Source organism: Electrophorus electricus, chromosome 11 (assembly GCF_013358815.1).
Source record: "Electrophorus electricus isolate fEleEle1 chromosome 11, fEleEle1.pri, whole genome shotgun sequence".
In the NCBI taxonomy this organism is placed as follows: domain Eukaryota; kingdom Metazoa; phylum Chordata; class Actinopteri; order Gymnotiformes; family Gymnotidae; genus Electrophorus; species Electrophorus electricus.
The window spans coordinates 24,873,786-24,898,360 of record NC_049545.1 but is presented as its reverse complement, the minus strand read 5'-3'; the positions used below and the strand labels follow the sequence as shown (position 1 = coordinate 24,898,360).

Here is a 24,575-nt window from a genome sequence, read left to right as displayed (position 1 = left end):
ATCCCAGCAGTCCGGCGCCACGGGTTTCCTTTTTAGGCTTTTTTAATTACTTTTTTGTGGGCTTGAATTTGGTCTCAAGTGAGATTCCAAGTGCTTAAATGGAAGGCCATGGGGATTTGTCCATCCAACAGTGGTGTTCCTTTTCCCACAGGCTGGGAATGGTAGAGCAGGGGTTGGAAATCTGCATCACAAGGTGGAGGTGAGTGTATCAGAGGGCTGGGAGTTGACCCATCCCAGACACTTCATACTCCACTGCTCCACAAATGCTGGCATTGTTGCAGCAAGCTCGTTTACTGTATGGGTTAATTCATTTAATTAGTTAATGGGTTAATTAATTAAATTAATGTCTGAAGCTGCAGCTTAGTGAGAACGTGTATTTGAATGCATTTGTGAGAGTGTGTGTCTGCAGGGTTGCGTCTGCATTGTAGCATGTGCACGTTAATGTCGGCAAGGTAGCGTCTGCAAGGTTGTGTCTACACTATAGCGTCTGCATAGCTGTGTCTACACGGTAGCGTCTGCATAGCTGTGTCTACACGGTAGCGTCTGCATAGCTGTGTCTACACTGTAGCGTCTGCAAAGCTGTGTCTACACTATAGCGTCTGCAAGGTTGTGTCTACACTATAGCGTCTGCATAGCTGTGTCTACACTATAGCGTCTGCAAGGTTGTGTCTACACTATAGCGTCTGCATAGCTGTGTCTACACTATAGCGTCTGCATAGCTGTGTCTACACTATAGCGTCTGCATAGCTGTGTCTACACTATAGCGTCTGCAAGGTTGTGTCTACACTATAGCGTCTGCAAGGTTGTGTCTACACTATAGCGTCTGCAAGGTTGTGTCTACACTATAGCGTCTGCATAGCTGTGTCTACACTATAGCGTCTGCATAGCTGTGTCTACACTATAGCGTCTGCATAGCTGTGTCTACACTATAGCGTCTGCATAGCTGTGTCTACACTATAGCGTCTGCAAGGTTGTGTCTACACTATAGCGTCTGCAAGGTTGTGTCTACACTATAGCGTCTGCATAGCTGTGTCTACACTATAGCGTCTGCAAGGTTGTGTCTACACTATAGCGTCTGCAAGGTTGTGTCTACACTATAGCGTCTGCATAGCTGTGTCTACACTATAGCGTCTGCATAGCTGTGTCTACACTATAGCGTCTGCATAGCAGTGTCTACACTATAGCGTCTGCATAGCTGTGTCTACACTATAGCGTCTGCATAGCTGTGTCTACACTATAGCGTCTGCATAGCTGTGTCTACACTATAGCGTCTGCAAGGTTGTGTCTACACTATAGCGTCTGCATAGCTGTGTCTACACTATAGCGTCTGCATAGCTGTGTCTACACTATAGCGTCTGCATAGCTGTGTCTACACTATAGCGTCTGCAAGGTTGTGTCTACACGGTAGCGTCCCACACTAGAGGAGGAGGTGACTGGTACCTACACACGACGGAGACACGCACACATCTGGCCTGGTGCCCTCTGGCCCAGATGCACTGGATCTTCTGGTGCTGTTGGGAGAGACCCACAGTGGGAGCGTGTGTATTAATCACCAGCCTACTTCACACTGTACGGATCCTTTGCTGACCCTTTTTTCAGATCAGTTACGTGTTAAATGTGAAATCTCATTTTATCTGGTCTCATATGCACGGATAAAAAAACAGAACAGCACAGCAGTGCTCATCATTTCCAGTTAAGTAAACTGAGTCTGAATCTTTCTGAAGTGAAATATTAGCCCAATCATATCTATCATAGTGCATTAATCGTAGTCCATAATCACGGCCTACTTACCTACTTGCGTAACACTGATTCTCACAAAAGCCTCTATAAAGTGTTTTTTTTGTGTGTGTCTGTTTTTCTTTTCTACCTGATTTTTCCGGATCAGACGGGCTTTGACTGCACATCCGATGCCTGTTCCATTTCACTGCTCCAGTTCCAGTTTACCTGTCTAGTGTTTCCACCTCTGCTCCCTCGCTTGACCTTGTCTCTGCCCTCTGACCCCTGACCCCGTGGCCCATTGTCACCGTACCGAGCAGTGCTTGTTTCTGCCAGCTTGGTTCCTCCATTCTGCTGTCATTATCATCGTTCTGCTCTCCTGGCCTGCTCCCGCCCCGTCGCTAAAGCACGGCAGTGTGTGCCTCCAGCTCAGCGCTGCCCACCTCCAGGGTCAGACGCTTCCTCACTGTGTCTGGCTGGCATTGGGAGTACACCCTACATGAATGTAAAAGTATCACACCGATGACGCAGTTATTTTCATCCAAATGCGTCAATATGACGTTCCGGGTGTAAAAGCGTCAGACGGACAGCTCATTAATCCCAGGAAGGGGGTGCCCGTTACATGAGTTCTCCAGCTGCTGCACTCTGCTGCCTCCCTGTAGTCCAGAGCTGGAAGTCAATATGGTCACCTCAGAGAACATGAGAAGATGAGTGTGAGCTCCAAGCCCTGGAAGGCTGGGTCTGGCTGGCAGACGTGCGCTCTGGACAGGAAGGGGTTAACCCTGGACTTCCCCGCCGTCTTTCTCTGTGTGTGATCCCTCTCGCACGCATTCCAACACCACGCTGCTGCATTCTCTCTCTCTCTCTCTCTCTCTCTCTCTCTCTCTCTCTCTCTCTCTCGGTTCCCTTCTTTAGTTTCTATTTCCTCTTTCCTGCCTTCTGCTTGCACCAGACCTGGTGAGAGGAAACCAGCGATGTGGAACTGGACTGCAGGATGAGGAAAATGTGGGTCTGTAATAGTCCGGTGGGCCTGTAGCAGTCCGGCCAGTCTGGCCCGGCCTCCAGCGTTTCCTCATCAAAGTCTCAAAGCAGCTCTGACAATAAATATCGCTTTGAATAATTCAAATATTTAAAAACTCTTGTCAATTGATTCACTTTGTACAAAGGTTTGGTTGTGTGAACTGGAAGGATGTTTTAGTGTGTAGTGTGTTTTTCCTGCTGTACTCTTGTTTGAAGAGTTCCAGGTTCCCCATGCAAACCGACACGCCTTGACTGCATGTTTTCTCTTCAAAGTATGCGGTCTCTTCTGAAGCATTCAAAACTAGATGTCAAGAAAGAGTTGTGAAGAAGAAGGGCAGGACTACAGAAATAATAGCCAATCGATTTCTGAGACCTGATTAATCAGGCAGATCATTGTCACCGCAGTAATGAAAACGCTCAGACTGCGTGTGATGTGTTTGTGGTGCAGTCCTATGTCACTAGTGTCCTGGTGACTGCTGTTCCTTACAGTTCTTATCATAAATCACAGGATAAGGCAAAAGAAGAAGCCAATCTACTCCTAGCGTCCCCGTCTCCGTGGTTTCCCTCTCTCATGTCTTTGTTTTGTGTTACTTCCTTGTTGAGGTTTGTTCCTTAGTTTCGATTTCTCCGCCCCTCATGAGCTGCACCTGTGTCTTGTTTAGTGCTCATCAGACGGTGTATTTAATCCCTGTGTTTGTACAGTCTTGTGGCTGGTTATTGTAATCCAGGCCCTGTTTGTGATTCCTAGCATGTGTGCTAATCCTGGCTGCTGTTCGTGTTTTCTCTGCCTGGTTTGTTATTCACTGGTGTTAGTTAAGTGTTTTTATCGTTGCTTGATTTAATCATGAATCCCTGGACAGTACGAACGAATGGTTCTGGATCTGACCCTAATAAGCATGTGTGTTCCCATGTCTATTTTTTCTGTTCACTGTCCAGATTTCCACTGCCCACAGAACTGGTATGTTTGCAACAGTCAGGCATTTACAAATATATAGATCATTAATAAACAATAAAAGTTCATGAATAATTAACGACACAGATTAACTTTGTGCCGATCGCCCACTGACTCAGTCAAGTTTCCTCAGCTGACGTATGTGCTGTGGTGGATTTAGACAGTGTAACGCAGACAAGGAACCATCAGGCCCCACAGTTTCAAAAGTTTCAAAAAGTCTAGATGCCTTTTCTTTTCCTACAGCGGGACCTTCCAAGACTCCACGGTGCCACCTTCCTCCTGACAGGTTTGGGGCTAATTACACACCTCATACCCTTGATAACAGATTCAAATCATTTCAGTGCTTGTGCCTAATATAATTCTGATCTCCTCAAAGCACAGTAATCCCAACAAACCTTTCACAAAGCCCGAGATGTTTCATGTGACGGGCACGTTGGTTCAAGCCAGTGGCTGTTAATGTGGCCCGTTCATGGCCTTTTAGAATGAGACCAAGAGGAAACTGAACTGGACTTGGCTGAGTGTAAGGAGAGAGCGGTGCAGTCTCTGCGAAACGCAGCGTATGTGGTGGAGTTTCTAGGTCAACTGAATAAACAGTGGCACTGCCAAGCGCACCTCCTCAGAAAAGGGAGCGAGAAAGTGAGAAGAAACTTTTTCTCCACATAGTTGTCGAGGAATCTGTTTCACGGAGGCAAAAAAAAGTCTCATGTGGAACGGAGAGTCAAGCTCCGAAAAAGCACCAAAGTGCTGACTTGGGAGATAGGAGATAAAAATGACACTTTGTAATTGGCACATCAACAGTGTCGCTGACAAAGAGCTGCAATGTCATTCCACCATCTCATGCAGTCCCTCCCCCACGCCTCCCCAAGCTACCTCGAACCAAAGCTCTCCAGAATGGCCCTACAGATTTTGAGAGCTTAAATGTCTCATCAGATCAGTGTCATTTGCATTTAGCATCTCGTGTAATACACAAATACGTATGTGGGCAGTCGAGTGGGCCTCATTCAAACCCATTAGTTGGAATGAATTCAGTCTCTAGGAATTTCGGTAGGGATCTCTCTCTCTCTGTCTGTCTCTCTGTCTCAATGTTTTATACATGTATAACTAACAATCAGTCCCCACAGGCGAGCAGCATGCAGGAGCTATTTGTGTGGGCTCTGTGTGTCTGGACCATTGCCCGACGGCATCTATAGTCAGTGTTGTGGTTGTGTCAGGGCATGTATGTGAGGGCAGGTGGATGCATGCCAACAGGACACCTTTTGTCTCGTCTTCGTTACATGCTCATAGACGCCGCAAATGCTGCAGGATTTCGGTGGGTTTGAATTTGACCCCAGAGAAACACACCCAGTTCACAAAAGCTGAGATTCAGGCCAGGACAGAGAAGTATGGAACACGCGTAAGGCGACAACGTGGTCTTTGCTGCTGAGGGGTTCTGCCAAGCCTGATCTCCCAATCACACGAAGCCGTCTTGAACAGGTGACCTGCACTAACAACCATAAAGGTCAGAACAGTCTCCGTCTCTGCTAACGAAGAAAAAAAACAAAACTTGTGAATAACTGAGTCATTAGAAGGACCCAACAGAAATGGACCAGCTACACGCTGTGATCTCACCCACGTCAGTCACTGCATTATCTCATAGACAACACAAACGTAGCATCTCCCTTCATTTACCACCAGCCTCGATTGCTCCTGGATATCTATAACACATTTTAAAAAAGCCTGGTGCTCATTTTGCACCGGTAGCCAGGCCATTAAAATAAGTGACATTCGGAAAATCAGCTGTGCTGTGCCTTTCCGTGTTGTTTCTGCTGTGGAACATTCGCGTTACATCTGATCTTGTTCGTGCACTGAGATTCCCAGCTGGTAGCTAAGGAGAAATGAATATTGTCTGATTTGCTCGCATAAGACACAGATAGCAAGCCATGCTCCTCATTTCCTGTGTAGCCCAGCTTATCGAGTCTATAAATAGGCGTGCGGCATCAGTGCAGTAAGGTCAGACTCAGAAGCGTCCATCCGTTCCACTGTAGGGTCTGTTCCTGCTTTACTACCAAAGCCTGTGTTTACACTGCAACCCACATTTATATTAAGGCTGATAAGAAACCCAGGCTTGTTGGTGAATCCCCAGCTTTTCTGACATGTGACATGCCTGTGTGTGCGTGTGTGTGTGTGCGTGCGTGCGTGTGCACGACTGTCTCTTTCCCGATCTCTCTCCTGTTTCTCGCTTTCCTCTGACTTACCCCATCCCACAACCCCCAACACCACAGATACACTCAACAATACAGACGACCCGGTATACACGTGCGTACCTACTCAGAGGACCCGGTATACACGTGCGTACCTACTCAAAGGACCCGGTATACACGTGCGTACCTACTCAGAGGACGCGGTATACACGTGCGTACCTACTCAGAGGACGCGGTATACACGTGCGTACCTACTCAGAGGACCCGGTATACACGTGCGTACCTACTCAGAGGACGCGGTATACACGTGCGTACCTACTCAGAGGACCCGGTATACACGTGCGTACCTACTCAGAGGACCCGGTATACACGTGCGTACCTACTCAGAGGACCCGGTATACACGTGCGTACCTACTCAGAGGACCCGGTATACACGTGCGTACCTACTCAAAGGACCCGGTATACACGTGCGTACCTACTCAGAGGACGCGGTATACACGTGCGTACCTACTCAGAGGACGCGGTATACACGTGCGTACCTACTCAGAGGACCCGGTATACACGTGCGTACCTACTCAGAGGACGCGGTATACACGTGCGTACCTACTCAGAGGACCCGGTATACACGTGCGTACCTACTCAGAGGACGCGGTATACACGTGCGTACCTACTCAGAGGACGCGGTATACACGTGCGTACCTACTCAGAGGACCCGGTATACACGTGCGTACCTACTCAGAGGACGCGGTATACACGTGCGTACCTACTCAGAGGACCCGGTATACATGTGCGTACCTACTCAGAGGACCCGGTATACACGTGCGTACCTACTCAGAGGACCCGGTATACACGTGCGTACCTACTCAGAGGACCCGGTATACACGTGCGTACCTACTCAGAGGACGCGGTATACACGTGCGTACCTACTCAGAGGACCCGGTATACACGTGCGTACCTACTCAGAGGACCCGGCCTACACGTGCGTACCTACTCAGAGGACCCGGTATACACGTGCGTACCTACTCAGAGGACGCGGCATACACGTGCGTACCTACTCAGAGGACCCGGTATACACGTGCGTACCTACTCAGAGGACGCGGCATACACGTGCGTACCTACTCAGAGGACCCGGCATACACGTGCGTACCTACTCAGAGGACCCGGCCTACACGTGCGTACCTACTCAGAGGACCCGGCGTACACGTGCGTACCTACCCAGAGGACCCGGCATACACGTGCGTACCTACTCAGAGGACGCGGCGTACATGTGCGTACTTACTCAGAGGACGCGTAACGAAGTGCTCAGACTACACTGGGCTATATCTCCTAGCCACATTAAAGCTTCAGTCTCTTCCCACGTTTCATTATTCCTTTTTGGAAAAACAAATAATTATCATCGTCATCATTATGTACTCTTACTTAAACAACACAAATATATAATGAGAATAACAGGTTTAGTTATGATGATGGAATATATGACAATATCTGAATATGAACAGACCAGTCAGTGAAGGTGTTTCTGATGTACATGTTGCAAATGTAATACTAAAAATTGTCATAATGCATTCATTTATTCTTGTTCATACTCATGAATATTTATTAATTTATTCATTCCAACAGAGGGTATATGAATACAGATGGTTTAATAAGAACACAGAGGGAAAACCCCCCTAAACCTCCATGTGACTGCTGGTCAATCACCAGGAATCTTCCTGTCTGTTATTTCTGGAGAGTTTTGTTGGTACCTATATTTTGGTAATAGAAACAGGAAGCTGGCATCCCTCTGTGCCCATGGGCCACTTCGTTTTTATTCATTTTAATTTTTTGGCTTTGTGATATTTTCTTCCTGACCACGGCAGACAGATGAATACACAGCGTCCTAAACGATAACTTTGCTGTCACACAAGCACGCTGTTCATTAGCTCCATGCTCATTGCTTATTCGGGTCCGTACCTGAGGTGTGAGATGGCCGGGCTGCTAGCACGCTACCCACGTACCTGCATGCACGCGACAGCAGGACACAAGTTGCAATAACATGATTACGGGGCTGTAATAAATGCTTCTGCTCCCTTTTTTAACCTAAAGGCCAATTACCTTAATGGTGTGCCCACCAATGGCGCATGGCCACTGCCCTGGCAGGGACGCGGGTCAGTGCCGCAGAAGAGAAGCCGCTCGGGACAACACAGCAATTCATCATGGCAGTCCTGCTCCTGCAGACTGCGCCCTTCACACAGGCTTCCGCACGCTTGCAAAGGGACACCGCGGGCTTGTACAGGACAGTCACGCGGGAGCAGGATTTTAGATCGTTTATTCGTTGCTTTTACTGATGTCATTTTCTCTACAGCTTTGTCAATAAGTTGTCATCCTTGACCCTGGCATGTGTTAGACTGCAGAAAATAACAGAGACCATGCCATAAGGAATCATTACTGTGTCAGATGTTCACCAGATGTTTTGTATTTAAAGCAATATAAGGCAAGTAATGTGTAAATACGTAATAAGTAAATAAACTACTGGGCACGGATTCCACGCCTGAAACAAGCCAAACAGTTGAAGGCAGACCCACCAGGAGAGTGAGCCGGACTGTTTCAGCTTCCCAAATCCACACCAACATGCTCTTAGGTGACTGCAGAACACTGCACCCAGTGAATTACCACAGCAAGGAGGCACATGGTTCAAACAGCACAGCCCAGACACAGGGCCCAAACGGCTCACTGCAGCCACTGTTGCGTCTCAGGTGCATCTCGCAGCTCCTCAGAGAGTTTTTAAGAGCTCTGAAGGACCCCTGCTGTCCTTTCTAAACGACTCCTCCATGGCCTGCTTTCCCGGAAGCGCTGGAATCTCTAGAGGGTCCGGACGACAGTGGGAGGCTCTTCGGCGCATCTGAAAACGACTCCCACAACACAAACGGTGACTCAGCGTTTCCTCGGGCGGCTTGCCGTCAGTCGCCAGGGTGCTATTTTTCTCGTGACGAAGAAGCCAGAGGTGGCCGTCACACTCCAGCACGTCCTCTGCTCAGGCAGCAAAGCCCCGCCCCGGGGTCGCTCGCTGGCAAGGTCGGTAAAGGCACCCAGGTCAACAGCTTCCTCTTTAAAAGACTGCAGCGGGCGGATCAGGTCGGCCCCTCCCCCTGCTGCTGCACACTGGGTCATTTGTTCATTGTTATCACAATTATTCAACTCCGATTGGGTAAAAGGCTGCTGTATGCAGATGAGCCCTCTAACAGTCAGATGTATGTGCGCGTGTGTGTGTGCAGATATGTCACGATGACGATATGGCGCAAAACTAGCTGCACTGAAGTATTTTTTGCATAGTCTGCAGCTCTGCGTCCCACGCAGCGGTCCGGACCCAGCGCTATGCTTCCCTCGTCCCCTCATTTACCCTTCAGACGCTGCCTGCTCACAGAGATTCATGCTGTAAAAATAAATAAACGCATAAATAAATATTTAAGTGAGTATGTGAAAAAAGCTCCGTCTCCTCTTTTCCCTCAGGCCCTGCTGTTTCGGCTCCACTCCTCGATGGCCGTTCTCAGCATGTCGGATTGCGGAGGGTTGCTGGCGTGATCTCAGGGGGGGAAACACCTCTGGTTCACACATCATTTTTTTCTTTCTTAAAGTGAGCTGGGCTTCATCTGGAGCCTCGGACAGAACAGCAGCTGCACCCTGGTGTGTCTGGCCAGCCCTCGGAAAAAGGGAATCTTTTACATATCGTGTTATGTGTTGCCAAGGCAGTGCAGGAAACAACGGAGCTTCGCCGTATTTTTAGCGCCTGGGATTTGCCCTAACAGAGCCGCCTTTATTTGACAGACCGGCCCGCATGGCCGAGACGCTGCAGACTCCGTGTCTCTGAACACGGTTTTCCGGCATGCTAGTGAGGAATACTCAGAGAAGACTCCTCAAGAAGGTTCTGGAGGCTGATTTAGGAGTCATCGTTTCCCATGTTGCACTGTGCCATTAACTAATACAGGTCTGGCGTGGGCAGCAGGTCAAGCATTTAGCGCTCTGGGGGCCTCGTGTGAGAGCAAAGGCTCACATGACCTGATCTGTGTGCGTGTGGGTGTGTGCATGTAATGAATGGGATAAGTAGGCGCTGAACGGGGTATCAGGTTAGCGCTGTGTGAGAAACCAGATCACGCTGAAAGGCTGAGGGACCGCAGTGAGACACACAGCGCAGCGCTCTGTCCTGCCTGCTGCTGGGACGCTTTTCTCCTGCTGGTTAGACACGCATAATAAAAGCTGTTTACATGAGGCCTTCCTGCTGGGGTAGGGAGCCTCCACGCTGACACGTGTGGGACAGGCCAAGAACGCCCGGCGATACCTCCCTCCCCACGTCCGGCCGGAGCGGGCAACAATGCCATGCACAGCAGGGATGCCTGCCCTCAAATGGGCACCAAGCTTTGTGGTGTGGACAACTGTTAGCCACTAATGCCACTAACACCACTAAAGTGGGTTAATGGGCAGGAGGATGGTAGAGCGGTAGATGGGTAGAGCGTTAGGGCGATAGATGGGTAGAGTGGTAGAGCGGTAGATGGGTAGAGTGGTAGATGGGTAGATGCGTAGAGCGGTAGATGGGTAGAGTGGTAGATGGGTAGAGCGGTAGATGGGTAGAGCGGTAGATGGGTAGAGCGGTAGGGCGGTAGATGGGTAGAGCGGTAGGGCAATAGATGGGTAGAGCGGTAGGGCAATAGATGGGTAGAGCGGTAGATGGGTAGAGCGATAGATGGGTAGAGCGATAGATGGGTAGGGCGGTAGATGGGTAGAGCAGTAGATGGGTAGGGCGGTAGATGGGTAGAGCAGTAGATGGGTAGAGCGGTAGATGGGTAGAGCGGTAGATGGTAGAGCGGTAGCTGGGTAGAGCGTTAGGGCAGTAGATGGGTAGATGGGTAGAGCGGTAGATGGGTAGAGCGTTAGGGCGGTAGATGGGTAGAGCGGTAGGGCGGTAGATGGGTAGAGCGGTAGATGGGTAGAGCGTCAGGGCGGTAGATGGGTAGAGCGGTAGATGGGTAGAGCGGTAGGGCGGTAGATGGGTAGAGCGGTAGATGGGTAGAGCGTCAGGGCGGTAGATGGGTAGAGCGGTAGATGGGTAGAGCGGTAGGGCGGTAGATGGGTAGAGCGGTAGATGGGTAGAGCGGTAGATGGGTAGAGCGGTAGATGGGTAGAGCGGTAGATGGGTAGAGCGGTAGATGGGTAGAGCGGTACTCTCTGTCCTATTCCAGGCCAGGTGTTTGGAAAAGGCCTAATAACATGAGAGGATTTGAGCAAAAGTTGTCCACGTCACTGCACTGCCACGCACAAACTGGGTCAGGCAGAGACCCACGTTATGGCTGTGCCGTTACCCGCGGCAACTCACCCAAGACCCAATGGTTCTCTGACCTGCCCGTTTATCCCGGCTGAATAGCGCTGGAGCTCAGAATGAGGCTGCCTCTCTCCGTTGGACTGCTTGGATCAGACAGCGTTCCACTGGAGCTGTTCACACAGGCCATAACTTAACAAATTATCAGAGCAGATGTGAGCTGCAGACATGCCTGGATCAGGGATTAGACCCTCGCTTGCATCAGTGAGATTTATGAGGTTGGGGTTTATTACAGGAATTTACGTCAAGCCTGAATATTTTCTCTTCTTCAGCTAAGCTTTTTATCATAACACAATCAGAATATATATTACGATAAATATTTTGTGGAAATATTTTTGTTTCATTTTTGTGGATATTGTGTCTGGACTAATGTAACTGTCATTTAATACTCTGTTAAGTCACACTTGGTGACCCCCCACCCACCTGTATCACCACCTCATACCCACACCTCTATCCTACTCCCCTAATGTCAATCACTCAGCTGCTTTTTAACTGATGCTTGGTGACCTCTAAATGTGGTTTATTACACACTAAATACTACACACCAAATACTACACACCAAATACTACACTCAACTGCTTTTGTCCATATTTCTCTGCCTTCTTTCTCTCACTGGTCTTTTTTTGCTTACTTCAGCCATGGGGGAGTTTGTATCTAGAACATTCCAGTTGGAACTGTAGAAGAGACTAGCTTTTTTACAGTCCCAGACCAAACAAAACATTCTCTCTCTCTCTCTCTCTCTCTCTGTCTCTCTCTCACACTCACACACAAATTCTCACTCCTTTTCTTTCTCACTCTCTTTATCTCTCTCACTGCATGTATATATCACTCTCTCCACACCCCAAATGTGGCTGAAGTGTCTTGTTGGAGGAAGAAAGTGAGCAATGCACAAGGGCTCAGAGAAGACAGCCATGGCCTTCACAGATGCAAAGTGTGGAGGGTGGAGCAGTGTAGCGTGTAGACCGTCCCTGCCATGCCCACGTCACGCATGCATGCACACACACACACACACACACACACACACACACACACACACACACACACACACACACACACACCAGGGCAACGCAACTGTGGACTCAGCAACGTCGCACACACACACTAGTGCAACACGACCGTGGACTCAACACGCTGTTGTTGTAGCAGCTCTTCACTATCGGTCTGAGTGCATATCACAGCACTCACCACGGGGAGGCGTCACCAGAACCGTGTGCCCTGCTACCGGACCCCACGGCACAACTACCAAATCCAGGATCACCTGTAACACCTACCCCTTGCAAGGCTTCTGGGGCAGTGTGGGGCTGTTATTTCAGACCCTGCCAGCGACATTCCCATGCCACTGTTGCTCTTGTCCTGCATCCTCTCTTGATCTTGGTCTCTGAGCTTCTCTGTGCTATTGTGTCCATTCTATGAAGCGGCACTTGACATATGCCTGTGTGTTTTGACCTTCTGGGTCAGTGTGTTTTTGGCCGTCCTCATGGGGCAACGCTGATTTATAACCTTTATGTCTTAAAGCCCCGTTATGAAGGGGTGTGGGTGTGTGTGTGTGTGTTTGGTGTTATTTTTTCATAAGAACTAACTCGACGTAGCACAATACAAAGCGTGTGTGTTTCTTTAAGATGAGCCTGGGAGCTGGGTGTGTGTGTGGTATGCTTTCTGGGTCACATTTGATACCACAGCATTGGCCATTTGGAGCGGTTTGTCGGGCGTATTCAGACCTACGATAGTTCCGCGTGTGTAGTGATGTAAACCGCTGGGTTTCCGGTTCTTCCCACCCACCTCATTCGGGCTGACCGGACCTGACCTACTTTGCAAACAACCCATGCGGAACAATTAACGCCTCCCCCCCCCCCCGGGTGCTTTCATTAATAGCCGCCGACATTTCCAACAGTGTGGGTGAGTTTGCCTCTGCCTTCTCTCACGGCGCCTTATCCACGGACGAACAGAACCTGCCTTTAGCGAGGAAAAAAGAAAACACGCCTTTGCAAGACTTGAGCGAAGCTGCCCTGCGTGTGCTCAGACCTGCAAGGCCACGAAAGGGAGGCTTCCATACACACCCACACGCAGACCGCGAAGCACATCCACACATTCTCTTACTCTGTATAGGAGCTTTAATGTTGACCGGCAGCTTGTGCATGTTTATAGGAGATCTGGGGTTACTCATCACAGCGACCGATTGATAACGTACACGCTGGCTTCCCCCTCCCTTCTTCAACACATCCCTGAAAAATTGCTCTAACGCATCGGAGCCTGAAGGTGCACTCAGTGACAGCTCTATGGCACAGCCGTATTAAACTGGTGCCATGTAATGGAGATTTTAGCCATTGTACTAATGCAGAGGTGAAGTCCTCTCGTGTTCCAGACAGGCAGGGTTGTGGTGGAGAAGATGCATTTTCTTTCTATCTAGCAGAAATCTCTACTGTCTCTGTAGGTGAGAACGAAGAGAAAATGGCAAAATCAAACTTTTGCAGGGAACCCAACTTTTCTGCTAACGAATCGGTGGGCTGGAGACAGTCAGCCAGAGACTTTCCTTCTGCCCATCAGAAATCTGGCACAGTCCCACCAAGGAAGGAGTTCAAATGAGGACAGACATTCTCAGCCCAGATTCCCAAGCGTGCAGGAACTACACTTTTATTAGTGTGCCAACCTAGTGCTGTCTGTGTGTGTGTGTGTGTACACGCACGCGCGTGCGCACTTCACCCAAAAGAGAATGTGACACTGCACCATTGTTAGTTGGTGGGTAGAGAGTGTGTGTGTGTGTGTGTGTGTGTGCGCGCACACCATTGTTAGTTAGAGGGCAGTAATTTAAGTCGAGAGCAATTTTTCTCGGCCACACTTGATTTCCTTTTCAGGTAAAACAGGAAAAATTCATCTCACATCAGTCTGTGCCCTTTTGTATTCTGATGTGGTGTCGTTATCATTCAGATTTTATTTGAATGATAATTCAAATTAAAGGACTGATGTATAGTTTTATTTCAGGTTAAATGCTGCAGAAAGTTATAAAAATTCCCTGGACAAGGTTCATTAAACTATGAAAAGTTTTCCTAGTTTAGTCTAAACTAATAGTTTAGTAGCTGGTGACTTTTTTTCTTTCTACATAACACAGGTAATGCTGTGTGTTTCAAAGAAACAGAGACATTCTAGATTGATGAGATTAATTTGAGCGTTGATGAGATTAATCTGAGCAGAACTTCTGACGACGCTAATCATACAAGGAAGGGGGTAATTGCAAAGCTTTTTTTAAACATTACTGCTGTATCTAAGGGAAACTTGAGACTGAAAGAAACATTTGTAATATGAGAACCTCATGCTGGGTTCTCAAAGGTAAAAGAGTTTCTCACTATGAAATCTTTTCTTTACTACATCTAAACCTACTTATTTAAAAAGCAGCCCTAGTAACTCACTGGCTATAAAGAAGCAGCTGTGTTTGAATGTGTGTATGTAGGTAGGTGTGTGCCTAAGTGTGTGTGCTGGGGGGGAGGTCACCTGTCTCTGAGTCTGAGACTAGTATGGCATGAACCTGTCTGTAGTCCTCATGCATCAGAAAAGGATTTGCACCGTCAGGTATTAACGAGATATTAGCATCCTGAATTAATCACATCAGTGCCATCCATTAATTTTGTGAAAGAACATACAACTAGGAGCTGGTTAGTGCTCACACAGGGACGTGGCCTTTCATCTGCCTGAGCAACACTCCAGAGCAGAGCGCCCCTTCCTCAGGCCGCACTGGCCTGGACAGCAGAGCTCAGCCGGGATAGCTGCTCACGGTGCCCCACAGAGCACATCAGGACTGAGGACAGAGCACATCAGGGCAGGGACAGAGGACACAGCTCTGAGCCTCGTCTGCAGTGTGCTGATTTAAGCACCAGTGCATCTGTGCAGCTGTGTACTGAAGACTATAAATATACATTAAATATGGATTTACTCACGAGTGCAGCTATGGCATGAAGACTATATATAGGACATATATATTTATGCCCTGCTGAGACTGTGGTATGCTGGAGACTATAGTAACAGCATTGTGAAGTTCTGGAGAATATTACTGCATATGGGTGTAGATAATGGTGTGGCCATTACAGGTACAGATCTGTGTCTTCTGTAGAGGAGGTGTTTTAAGGATATGAATATGAACGTTGTAATTATGCAATAACTACATACCACAGTGATCAAACAGAGAGGTGTTCCTTTAAGCAGTCTGACAGAGTCATGTAACGGGTCAGTCTTCAGGTCGACTGGCTTGCTGTGTAAATAAACCCTCACCATGAACTACAGCTCCCTGGTTTACTGATCCTGCAGTAAACAGGACAGGACAGCCTAACAGCTAAACATCGCCTAAATTGACTGGAACATGATTAAAAAAAGGGAAAAATACCAGTGAGAAGATCCTCCAGCACAGGAAAGGAGGCCAAAAGCGTTTATTTAGGGTACACTTGTTTTTGTACTCTTATTGGCCGTATAGCAGTCGTACGCTCGTGAGATGAGCAGAGATAGTGCAGCGAAGAGTTCTCTGAGCCAAAGGCATATTTTCAACCCATAACAACACATCAAGCATGACAGAAGAAATAATCTGGAATAATCTCATTTGTTCGATGCTCGATAGGTTATTCACTCAGATGAGCATGAAAGCTACACCTGGATCTTTCTTTTGGTCAAATTGTCTTTATACTTACGCTGACTCGTGCTAATGATGCCAGACGCAGCCGGCCAGGCAAAGGAAAGCCAGAACATTCTGACTTCCAGAGCATTCCAAGATTTCCAGAGCATTCCGAAATTTCCAGCCTTTTCACTGCCACTGCTTCTGAGACTGCTTACTCAGAATCACAGAGAGCAAAAGCAGTACATTGTCGGCTTGTGAAGTTGATTCTCCTCAGGCAGTGGCATGTTGAAGGCCACAGCGGGGCCGTGCTGCCGAGTTTATGTACAGTAGGAATGAACCAATTTCCTGGACAGAGATGCAGCATTGAAGCTGGTGTTACACTGCCAAGCACAAATGACCTCAAAGTACGTATAAATCTGTACGTTTACACACACGCACGCGCACACACACACGCACACATACACGCACGCACACATACATACATGCACGCGTGTATATATATACTATGCTTCATCACATTTTCTGTCTTCTGCATTACACACCTTTTATTTATAAACTTGTCATGTTACAATGTTCAGTTAGTTTGTGGTAAGCAATTTATATTTTTCCAAGAAAGAAAAACAAAAATTATCCTTTTTTGCTTCTGGAGCAGTGACTGAAAAGATCTCTCCTCCTCCACCCTACGCACTCTCTCTCTCTCTCTCTCTCTCTCTCTCTCTCTCTCTCTCTCTCTCTCTCTCTGTGTCTCTGTCTCTGTCTCTCTCTCTCTCTCTCTCTGTTTATTTTTTTGGAGCTGTTACATAACATGTGACTGATTCAATAATGGCGGTGTGTGATGCAGATATCAAAGATCTGTGAGTAACAAAAGGCCCCTGTAATACATCTAGTGTCCCACTGAATGGAGGAGCAAGAGGGTGAAAACACGCAGACGTGAAGCATGGAGAGAAAGAAACATCTATGGTGTTCTGAATGAGAGAGAGAGAGAGAGAGAGAGAGAGAGAGAGCGCGAGGGAGAGAGAGAGAGAGAGAGAGAGAGAGAGAGAGCGAGGGAGTGAGAGAGAGAGAGAGCGCGAGGGAGTGAGAAAGTGTGTGTATTTGTCTAGAGCACCGTGCTGGGCTAGCTGAAGCCACCGGGCAGAGGTCCGGCTCACCTCAGACTCATCCCGTGTGACATTCAGGCTACACTGGATCTCATTAACCAGAGGATGTCTGTGATCCATGCGAAGCACTGTGACTCTCGTCACGTGGGTCGCCTGCAAGATAAACGTCCGTATCATTCCCCCTTCAGGCCCTGCTCTCTAATCGGAAGCTTCCAGTCCTTAAAACCCCAAGACTCGTCCCGAGTCTGATACCAGCAGCTTGCTGTGCTACAGTAGCCAGAGACTCTTAGCACTACTGTGCTGTAGTCTGAAGGCCCCTGGTCTGCACCCTGTACCAGTCCTAACTGGGCATGTAATGCTGACCTAGGATCAGCCCCACTGGCCTTAACCCTGATCTTAATTGCTAAAATAATAGCTGCAATGCTGACCTTAGTGTTGCATTAAAATCTATAATGCGTTTGACTCTCTGACTGGTAGAATTCAGGTCATGTGTTGCTCACAGTGTTGTGGTTATCGACTCAAACTCAGCAAAGTTATTCAACCATAAAGGCAGAAACAATGACATCATTATGTGGTACATGCAGGCACTATTATTCTTACTGTTAAGACCTTGAGGATAAGTCAAATGGATTTATTTTATTCATGTGGCAAAAATATTTAACCCTCTCAACGCAAACGAGGCTGAATTTGATCAGAAAGAAAGGGTCAAATAAGGTAATAAATGTCCTCCTACAGTTAGGAGGACATTTGAATGGGATGCCTTCATTTGCATAACTCCTCCCCTTAACCTGCACGCAAAACCAGTCTGCGGGTTTCTCCACTTAAAGAGCAAGGCACGGCTATGTAAATTATGAATGTGAATAATTCATGCCGGCTGTCCACAAGCTACTGTTACCACTGTGGTTACCTGCTGTTGCTGTTCAAACGTCACGCTTGTATCGTCACGCTCGACTACGACAGACTCAAAATAGGATCACTTTAAATAGGATTTTCTTTATGTAAAGTGGCCATTTAACTGACAAACAAGAACAAAGCTGAGTACCAGTTATGCCTAAAATTAGCGGGAAGTCTGTTTACTAAAACTACAACTAGACGTCCTGTCTTAATGTAGCGCCTTCACAGTGCGTTTGATGTGTACACCTGTGGTTGTTGGCCTACTTTGGAAGTTCTTTTCTGTTGTAGGTGACTGGTCGGCCTCTAAATGCGTGTCTGGTTAACGCTTTTGGAGCACAGATCTAGCAGCGTAGTCGAGTAGCAACTGCTCACTTCCAAAATAGCACCAAATAGAAAGACACTTCAGAAGACACCTAATCCATCACACACTCTGTCTTACTCCATGGTGAACTTCACAGGCATAAAGGCAACCAGATTATTATATATATATATATTTTTTTTTTTTTTTTTTTTTATTGTATCGGAGTTGCATTTTGCAACATTGCAACTACGTCATTGTGTCCTACACAGCCAACGTCATTTCTACGGATGTCACTGGAAGCTTGTGAAGCTGGAAACTTGCCCAGGCTCTGGTAACGCTACTTTTGATACGACAGTGATCAGCATCTGCATTTATTAATCAGACACTCAGTCTGAGAGCACCAAACAGACCCTTGGGCCTGTATGCACAAAGTATCTTAGTATTGGAAGGGCAGCGCTGTTCTGAGATCAGTTTTTGCAAAGCCCTCCAGGAGAACAGCATGGTTTCCTGCTCAACTCACAGCTGATACACTCACAGAGAGCTGATGAGTCATCAGGTACACCACAGCATCGACCGTGTGAACCTGCGTTACCGTGGCTGTGCAGGAATGGGGTTCAACCAGATCTTCCTTTACTGAGCCTACAACTTCCTGCAGTGTGCAAACCCGTAAAACATTATGCAACCCGGAAATGAATCTGTTGCCTGTCTGTTTATGACTCCGGTAATGAGTAGCTGTCATATGAGGTCAGCTCACTGCCCAGAATCTCGCAGCCTGTGACGGCCTGGGATGCGTACAGTATTCTTATCTTTTAATTCCATGTAAACAAAGTTCGCTCTTGCCTGTGCTCTAAGGTTACATAAGCACTTCACAGAATATCCCCGCAGTGACCCAGATGCCGCTTCTTTCTGCCTGAACTGTTTTGTTTTATTTTCCTGGATGCCGGAGCCTCATTTTAAACCAGTGAGATTCTGGCTGAACAGCTGTGTGAAGAGGTGAGCAACTTTCAACCTCTGTTCAAGATCAGTTCAGCATAGGTACTGTCCCTCCGTCCATTCATCCATCCATCTGTGTCTGTCTCTCTCCTTCCAATTCCTCTCTTTTATTTGGTTTTGTTTAGGTACTACACCTTGACTGTTTATATCACTGTTGTCGTTGCATTGCAGGATAACCACGTGATCCGGTGTTAATTATTTATGATGCATCTACACAATATCGGGAGCTCATAAACCTGTACCAGAGGACATGAGCATGGTGGGGGGGTTCTTAGGAAACGTCCTGATAACAACTGCATACATGTACATACGCACGGCAGATAAGAGCAAAACTTTGACTCCCTGAGCTCAGCTGAGGTCAGGGAGACATTTCCAGCCCCTCCATATAGTTATTACATTACAAATACTTTAATTCCATAAGTCAAACCAATGTATTATCATGCATCAATAATTTAGACCCAATTTCAGTTTCTCTCTGTATTCATCTTGGTTCATATACCAGTGGCCCATAATGTCTCACATTCAGCAGAATGAGTCTTGATACCAAATTCCTCTTTCCCTCCTCCTAATAAATATGCTGGTTTATTAACCACAGCCTGTTTCTACACCTCTAACTCATCTTCTCATCTCTGGGTGGAGGGTTTGTTTTCTGCATGACGTAAATGGCAGAGTTGCTTTTCATTTTCTTAAGTACAGTCAATGAAATTATTCTAAGCATCTGCAAGTATTTCAGCAAACTATCATTTTCATTCATGGTACATATTCATAATGTAAGCCGGTGACCTGACAAATAATACAGTGATAAAAGTGCCTGAACAATGATTATGTAATCAACAGAATCACAACCTTCAGGTTGAAATCTGAAATGCAAATTAATTTTCAGTTAGCTTATAACTATATGCTCTGTGCCACTGCTTTTCCTCTCTCTCTCTCTGTCTGTCTGTGTCTGTCTCTCTGACAAAAACGCAACACCAAAAACACGTCCACATTGCCTGCCTCTTACCTTGCCATGTTGTCGGAGAGACAGCCAGGGCCCGGGAATCCGTCCCCACGGGTGGACAGGGCACCCTGGGACACGCCAGGACGTGTTTTCCACGTCTCCATTAACGCCGTAACTGGAGAAATTAGATTCAACAAGGGGTTCGTCTGGTCCCGCACATCGTGCCGTGAAAACGACATTGTTCCTTGCGCTCCAATCTGGTAATGAAATGAGTGTCCTCCTGAATTAACCCCGACAATAGCCGACGTGGGTGTGTTGTTACTCTCTTGGTAATAGCTGCCATCACTGATCTCCTGTTTAATCCTCTTGGGCAGGCCATTGTTAGGACAGACACCAGGCTCGTAATCGCCATTAAGAGAAGAAACAGGAGGTCCCAGGATCCCTGAGAGACTATATTCATCGATATTATCCCTCAAAGACAAGTATGTCGTCTCTGTGGCTGGAAAGAGCCCCACGGGGTGCTGGGGTTCACTGTGGTGCGCGTTCATGCACGGCAGGTCTCTGCCAGGCTCAGTCTTAATCTGAGATGTGAATGGTGAATGCGGCATGTTGCTGTCACTGCTGCCCAGACACATGCTCCGGTAATTGGTGTCTGGCTCGTTCTTGATGTATTTGACCATCCCCATTGAGTCCAGGCCTATGTTGAACATCTCCCCATCCATGCCCTCCACTTTGGGGAACTCAAAGCCTTTGAAGTCCTGCTCATGGACCTCGGGGCTGTGAATGTCATTCTGCACCAGGCCCAGTCCGCTGGGAGGGCTGGACACAGAGAAGCTCCTGGACGGATTCCTGGGACTGGACGTGGCCATGGAGACTGCAGTGAGCGGGCTGGACACAGACGACCTCACGTTGGCACTGCAGGACGGGGGAGTCCTCACACTTCCCATGCTCTGGGGGCTGGACATGGGAGACTTCATCACATTGTGGGGGCTGGTCAGTGGCGGGGAGCCCACTGTGCTTGATTCCAAGGGACTGTAGTTGGTGCGGTGACCCAGACCCAAGCCGGAACCAACCGGACCCAGGCTGACCGGGCTGGCTAGGGAAGGGCAACTGGTGCCAAAATAGGTGGGACTAGAGGTGGAAGTCACCATGTTGTTTCCAATGGGGCTGGAGTTGGAGTTTTCGGTCGGGCTGGACAGAGCCGTGGCCAAGGCGGAGGGTGCTGGGGCGGAGCCTACCACACACTCCGCAGCGCTGCCATTGGTCAGCTGGGACAGGCCTGGGAATGTGGAGGGCGGTTTCATGCTGGGGCTCGCTGCAGCCCCTGACTGATTGTCCTCGGTTCCTCTGCCACACAGAGGGTACAGTTTCCCAGGACTACCCTGGCACCCTGCCGGGAGACCCTGCTGGCCGAAGGGGAACTCTGCCTCCCGGGCCGCATTCATATACAGGCCCATTGACTCAGCGACGGTTTTGGCCAGTTCTTTTGAGTCTGTCTCTGGCTTGCGGCTGTGCAGGGGGCCCTTGAACACGGGGAAGCTGAGCGGCTGGTTTGGGTTGTGTCGAAGGAGTGGCATCACAGTCTCAACCTTCTGTCCAGGGGTGGGCGGGTCATTAGGCAGGACGCTCGGGTTCACGACTTCCATGGGAACCTCGCTGCTCACGACACCTCCCTCTGCTGCTGTGGTACTGTGGTGTTCCACACACCCTGGCTGCTGGATCCATGTGCCTTCTGTGTCTGTACCTTCGAAAAAACTTTGGTATCTTTTGGCCTCCATGCCTGGATCATTTGATAAACCTGACAGAAAAAAAGCGATGAAAATTTAATGAGCGAGAATCATGTCTCTTTTTTTTTTAATCAGTCATGTATTATTTTTTAAAATACATTTATCACATCACAGTTAAGGATGACAAATACCAAACTAAACAAAAAATCACCATTAGTTACTGTACCTGAAGGTGTGTGTTATTACTGTACTTTAACACTTATGCAAGTTTATCACAAATACTGCACACAGTCATATGGAAAGTTAAGTCCCCTACGTGAATCTGCATGACAAGCAATTAATGCCTTAGAAACGATATTCTCCTACAAATTTTACTGTACAGTAAAGCAGTTTTTTTTAGAAATAAAAATCATTATGTCCTGACCCATAGCAAACAACTTTCTTTCACAAAAATCACAGCTTGCAAATGTTACCTGCAATCAGCTGAGAAACATGTCTTAATATTTTAACATCTTAAAGGTTTCTATTCATACCAGGTTGTTCACTTAATCCTGCACTTCGACCAAAGCTGCTTAAACGTTTACATAGAACTGTAATTATATTTGCATATTTTTGCATAACAATATATACAACAATAACTACATTACGTTTTATCTTGTAGCCTCATGCAGTACCGCTAACTTTTACATTAGAAAAAAACTTCGCAAGAGCTCACAGTTAAAATGTAAAGCATGACAGTCGATGCAAACTTTTCTGAGTTTAACGCCAGTTTTCTGGCCAGAAGCGTCAGCGGCGGAAGAAAACAATCACGACCCGACACGCTCGCCGGGGAGGGGCGCGAGCCCTGATGCGCCTGCCTTAAAGCGGAACAGATCTGATAGTGACAAACGTCTCGTCTGCGACTAGATCCTCGTCACTTTAAACGCGCATACGAGCGGAAAACGCTATGTGCAGGCAGAGCATGTCTATCGCAATACGCGCAAGTGGTTCACGCGAAGCAGCTCGCCCGTGACACGGGCGCAGTTAAGTTGGGTTTAACGCCGCGTATTAATTATTTTACTGCAAATCACAATGTCGACGGGACAATGCGACTTTAAACACATGACGTAGTTTTGTGCACATTTCTTTCCGACGGAGACTTCTCGCGCGCGACCATTGGGCAGAAGCAGGCAGCCCGTCGCCAGAAGTTTGTCACGCCACTCCCGGATTGGTCCGCTCGCGCTGTCATTCTGCAGCCACAACACTGCTGCGACACCGCTAGAAAATGGAAGAACCAACTTTAACCCGTCAAATACGCCACACTGCAAACTTTTGTTGCAATAAAACAGCGTTTTTGCGTCACTGGTCCCCGGCATGCTCACCTTCCCCTCTGATGACGGTGTCGCACTTCTTTATACTCCAAACCCCTTTAACATCCACACGATGACACGAAGTATGGTTCATCACATCATACCAACGTGCCCGTGCGTTGTGCGGGGTTTAAGATAGAGAAGTGCGCGGTGCTGGTCACCGCAACCTTGAAACCCTGTCACTTACGGTGCCCTGGCCGCGCGAGGAAACTAACGCACTCCGCTCCAAGTTTCGCGGAGCAACACGGTCCGCGCAGTGAAGCAGGGACGCTCGCTCACCGCGCGCAGGGACAGGAGGTCAACCGACAGCTTTTTTTCCCACGAAGGGTAAATGTCTCTAGGATTCAGAACATGTAATGTAGGCGAACCATCGACGCGGGACGGCATCAGAGATATCTGAGCTGTGCAAAGTTTATGGAGCCAAACCGGAGGCTCTGCTGTGTTCAATTTAGCCCAACTGTTCATTTACGACGGATAGGAGCGAATCGGTTCTGCGACGGCTTCCGTGTCGTCGTTACAGCTCGCGTTCATGTCGGTATAAAGTTGTCACACCAAAGCTGGCCGGCATGCACGCAGCCTTTCCCGTGCGCTCCTGTTAAGTTGCAGCTCCGCTCCCGTGCGGGTTTGTGTTCACAACATGACAAGTTTGAAACTTCACTGCCTCCGTAACACACATTTCTAAATACCGGACAGACAGACTGATTCATGTCCTCCCCCCCCCATGAATGGATGTCCTTTCCGCGTGCAGTGCGCGTGGACCTTACCTTAATTAGGACACGCAGGTGGGTGAGGTTTGTGTTGCTGTGCAGCGCCGGGCTGCGACTACGTGCTGTTGCTGCACATCTACGACTTTCTGTCCTGAGAGCTCAGCGCACTACTGCGCGCATGACGCGGAATCCTCAACCAAGCGGCACGCGCCGAACGAACCATCCGCCTCGAGAGCAAACGAGGCCCTTTCAGCAACGTCCGTGGCTCGTACGCATTGCTAAAAAAAAAAAAAAAAAAAAAAAAAAATCTGACTGGCGATCGTTAGACTCGCGACAGAAGACTGACCGAAACAGCGAAGGACTCCGACTTGCTGAGCGACGTCATGCCGAGCGCGTGGGCCCTCCTACTGCACCCGAGCGCAACCGGAGCTCGGAGGGGGCGGGGAAGAGCGCGCGCGCTGTCAGCCGGTACGCGCAGGTAGGCTGCGGCTTTCGCGAGCGCAGGTCCAGAAGTAGGGCAAGGTATTTTAATTACGTGGGTGTTTGCTCGTGCATGCAGGGCGTATATTTACGCCATTCTTAGCTCTGCATCAATAAAATATGTTTCGTTGTTTCAATATTTAAGAAGCAAAGCAGCGTCAGTCGTCATGGAAACTATCAAATTCGTGGGTTCACTTAATCAAGCCTTCAAAACGTGGAAAATGGACGTATCTTTAATATCTCACCTTTGATCCCCCTCGTTTATACTA

The 24,575-nt window shown here is 48.1% G+C and overlaps 1 protein-coding gene across 9 annotated transcripts in view; it reads right to left on the bottom strand.

Annotated features, from left to right (window-relative positions):
• Window positions 1-24,095, bottom strand: part of nr3c2 (nuclear receptor subfamily 3, group C, member 2) — a 61,922-nt gene extending 37,827 nt beyond the window's left edge. Inside the window, exons 1-3 of one of the 9 annotated variants that reach the window (XM_035531699.1) lie at window positions 22,486-22,617; window positions 21,997-22,092; window positions 20,107-21,841 (exon numbers count right to left, since the gene is read on the bottom strand). In XM_035531699.1, the coding sequence (XP_035387592.1) occupies window positions 20,107-21,821 (1,715 nt within the window). In that variant the 5' untranslated portion in view covers window positions 21,822-21,841; window positions 21,997-22,092; window positions 22,486-22,617. Of the gene's footprint in view, window positions 1-20,106; window positions 21,842-21,996; window positions 22,157-22,243; window positions 22,427-22,485; window positions 22,618-23,131; window positions 23,281-23,306; window positions 23,327-23,398; window positions 23,648-23,671; window positions 23,847-23,883 lie in introns of those variants that run through there. The other 8 variants (XM_035531696.1, XM_035531694.1, XM_035531701.1 and 5 more) reach the window with 8 other exon arrangements.
• Between the last annotated feature and the right edge of the window lie 480 nt (window positions 24,096-24,575).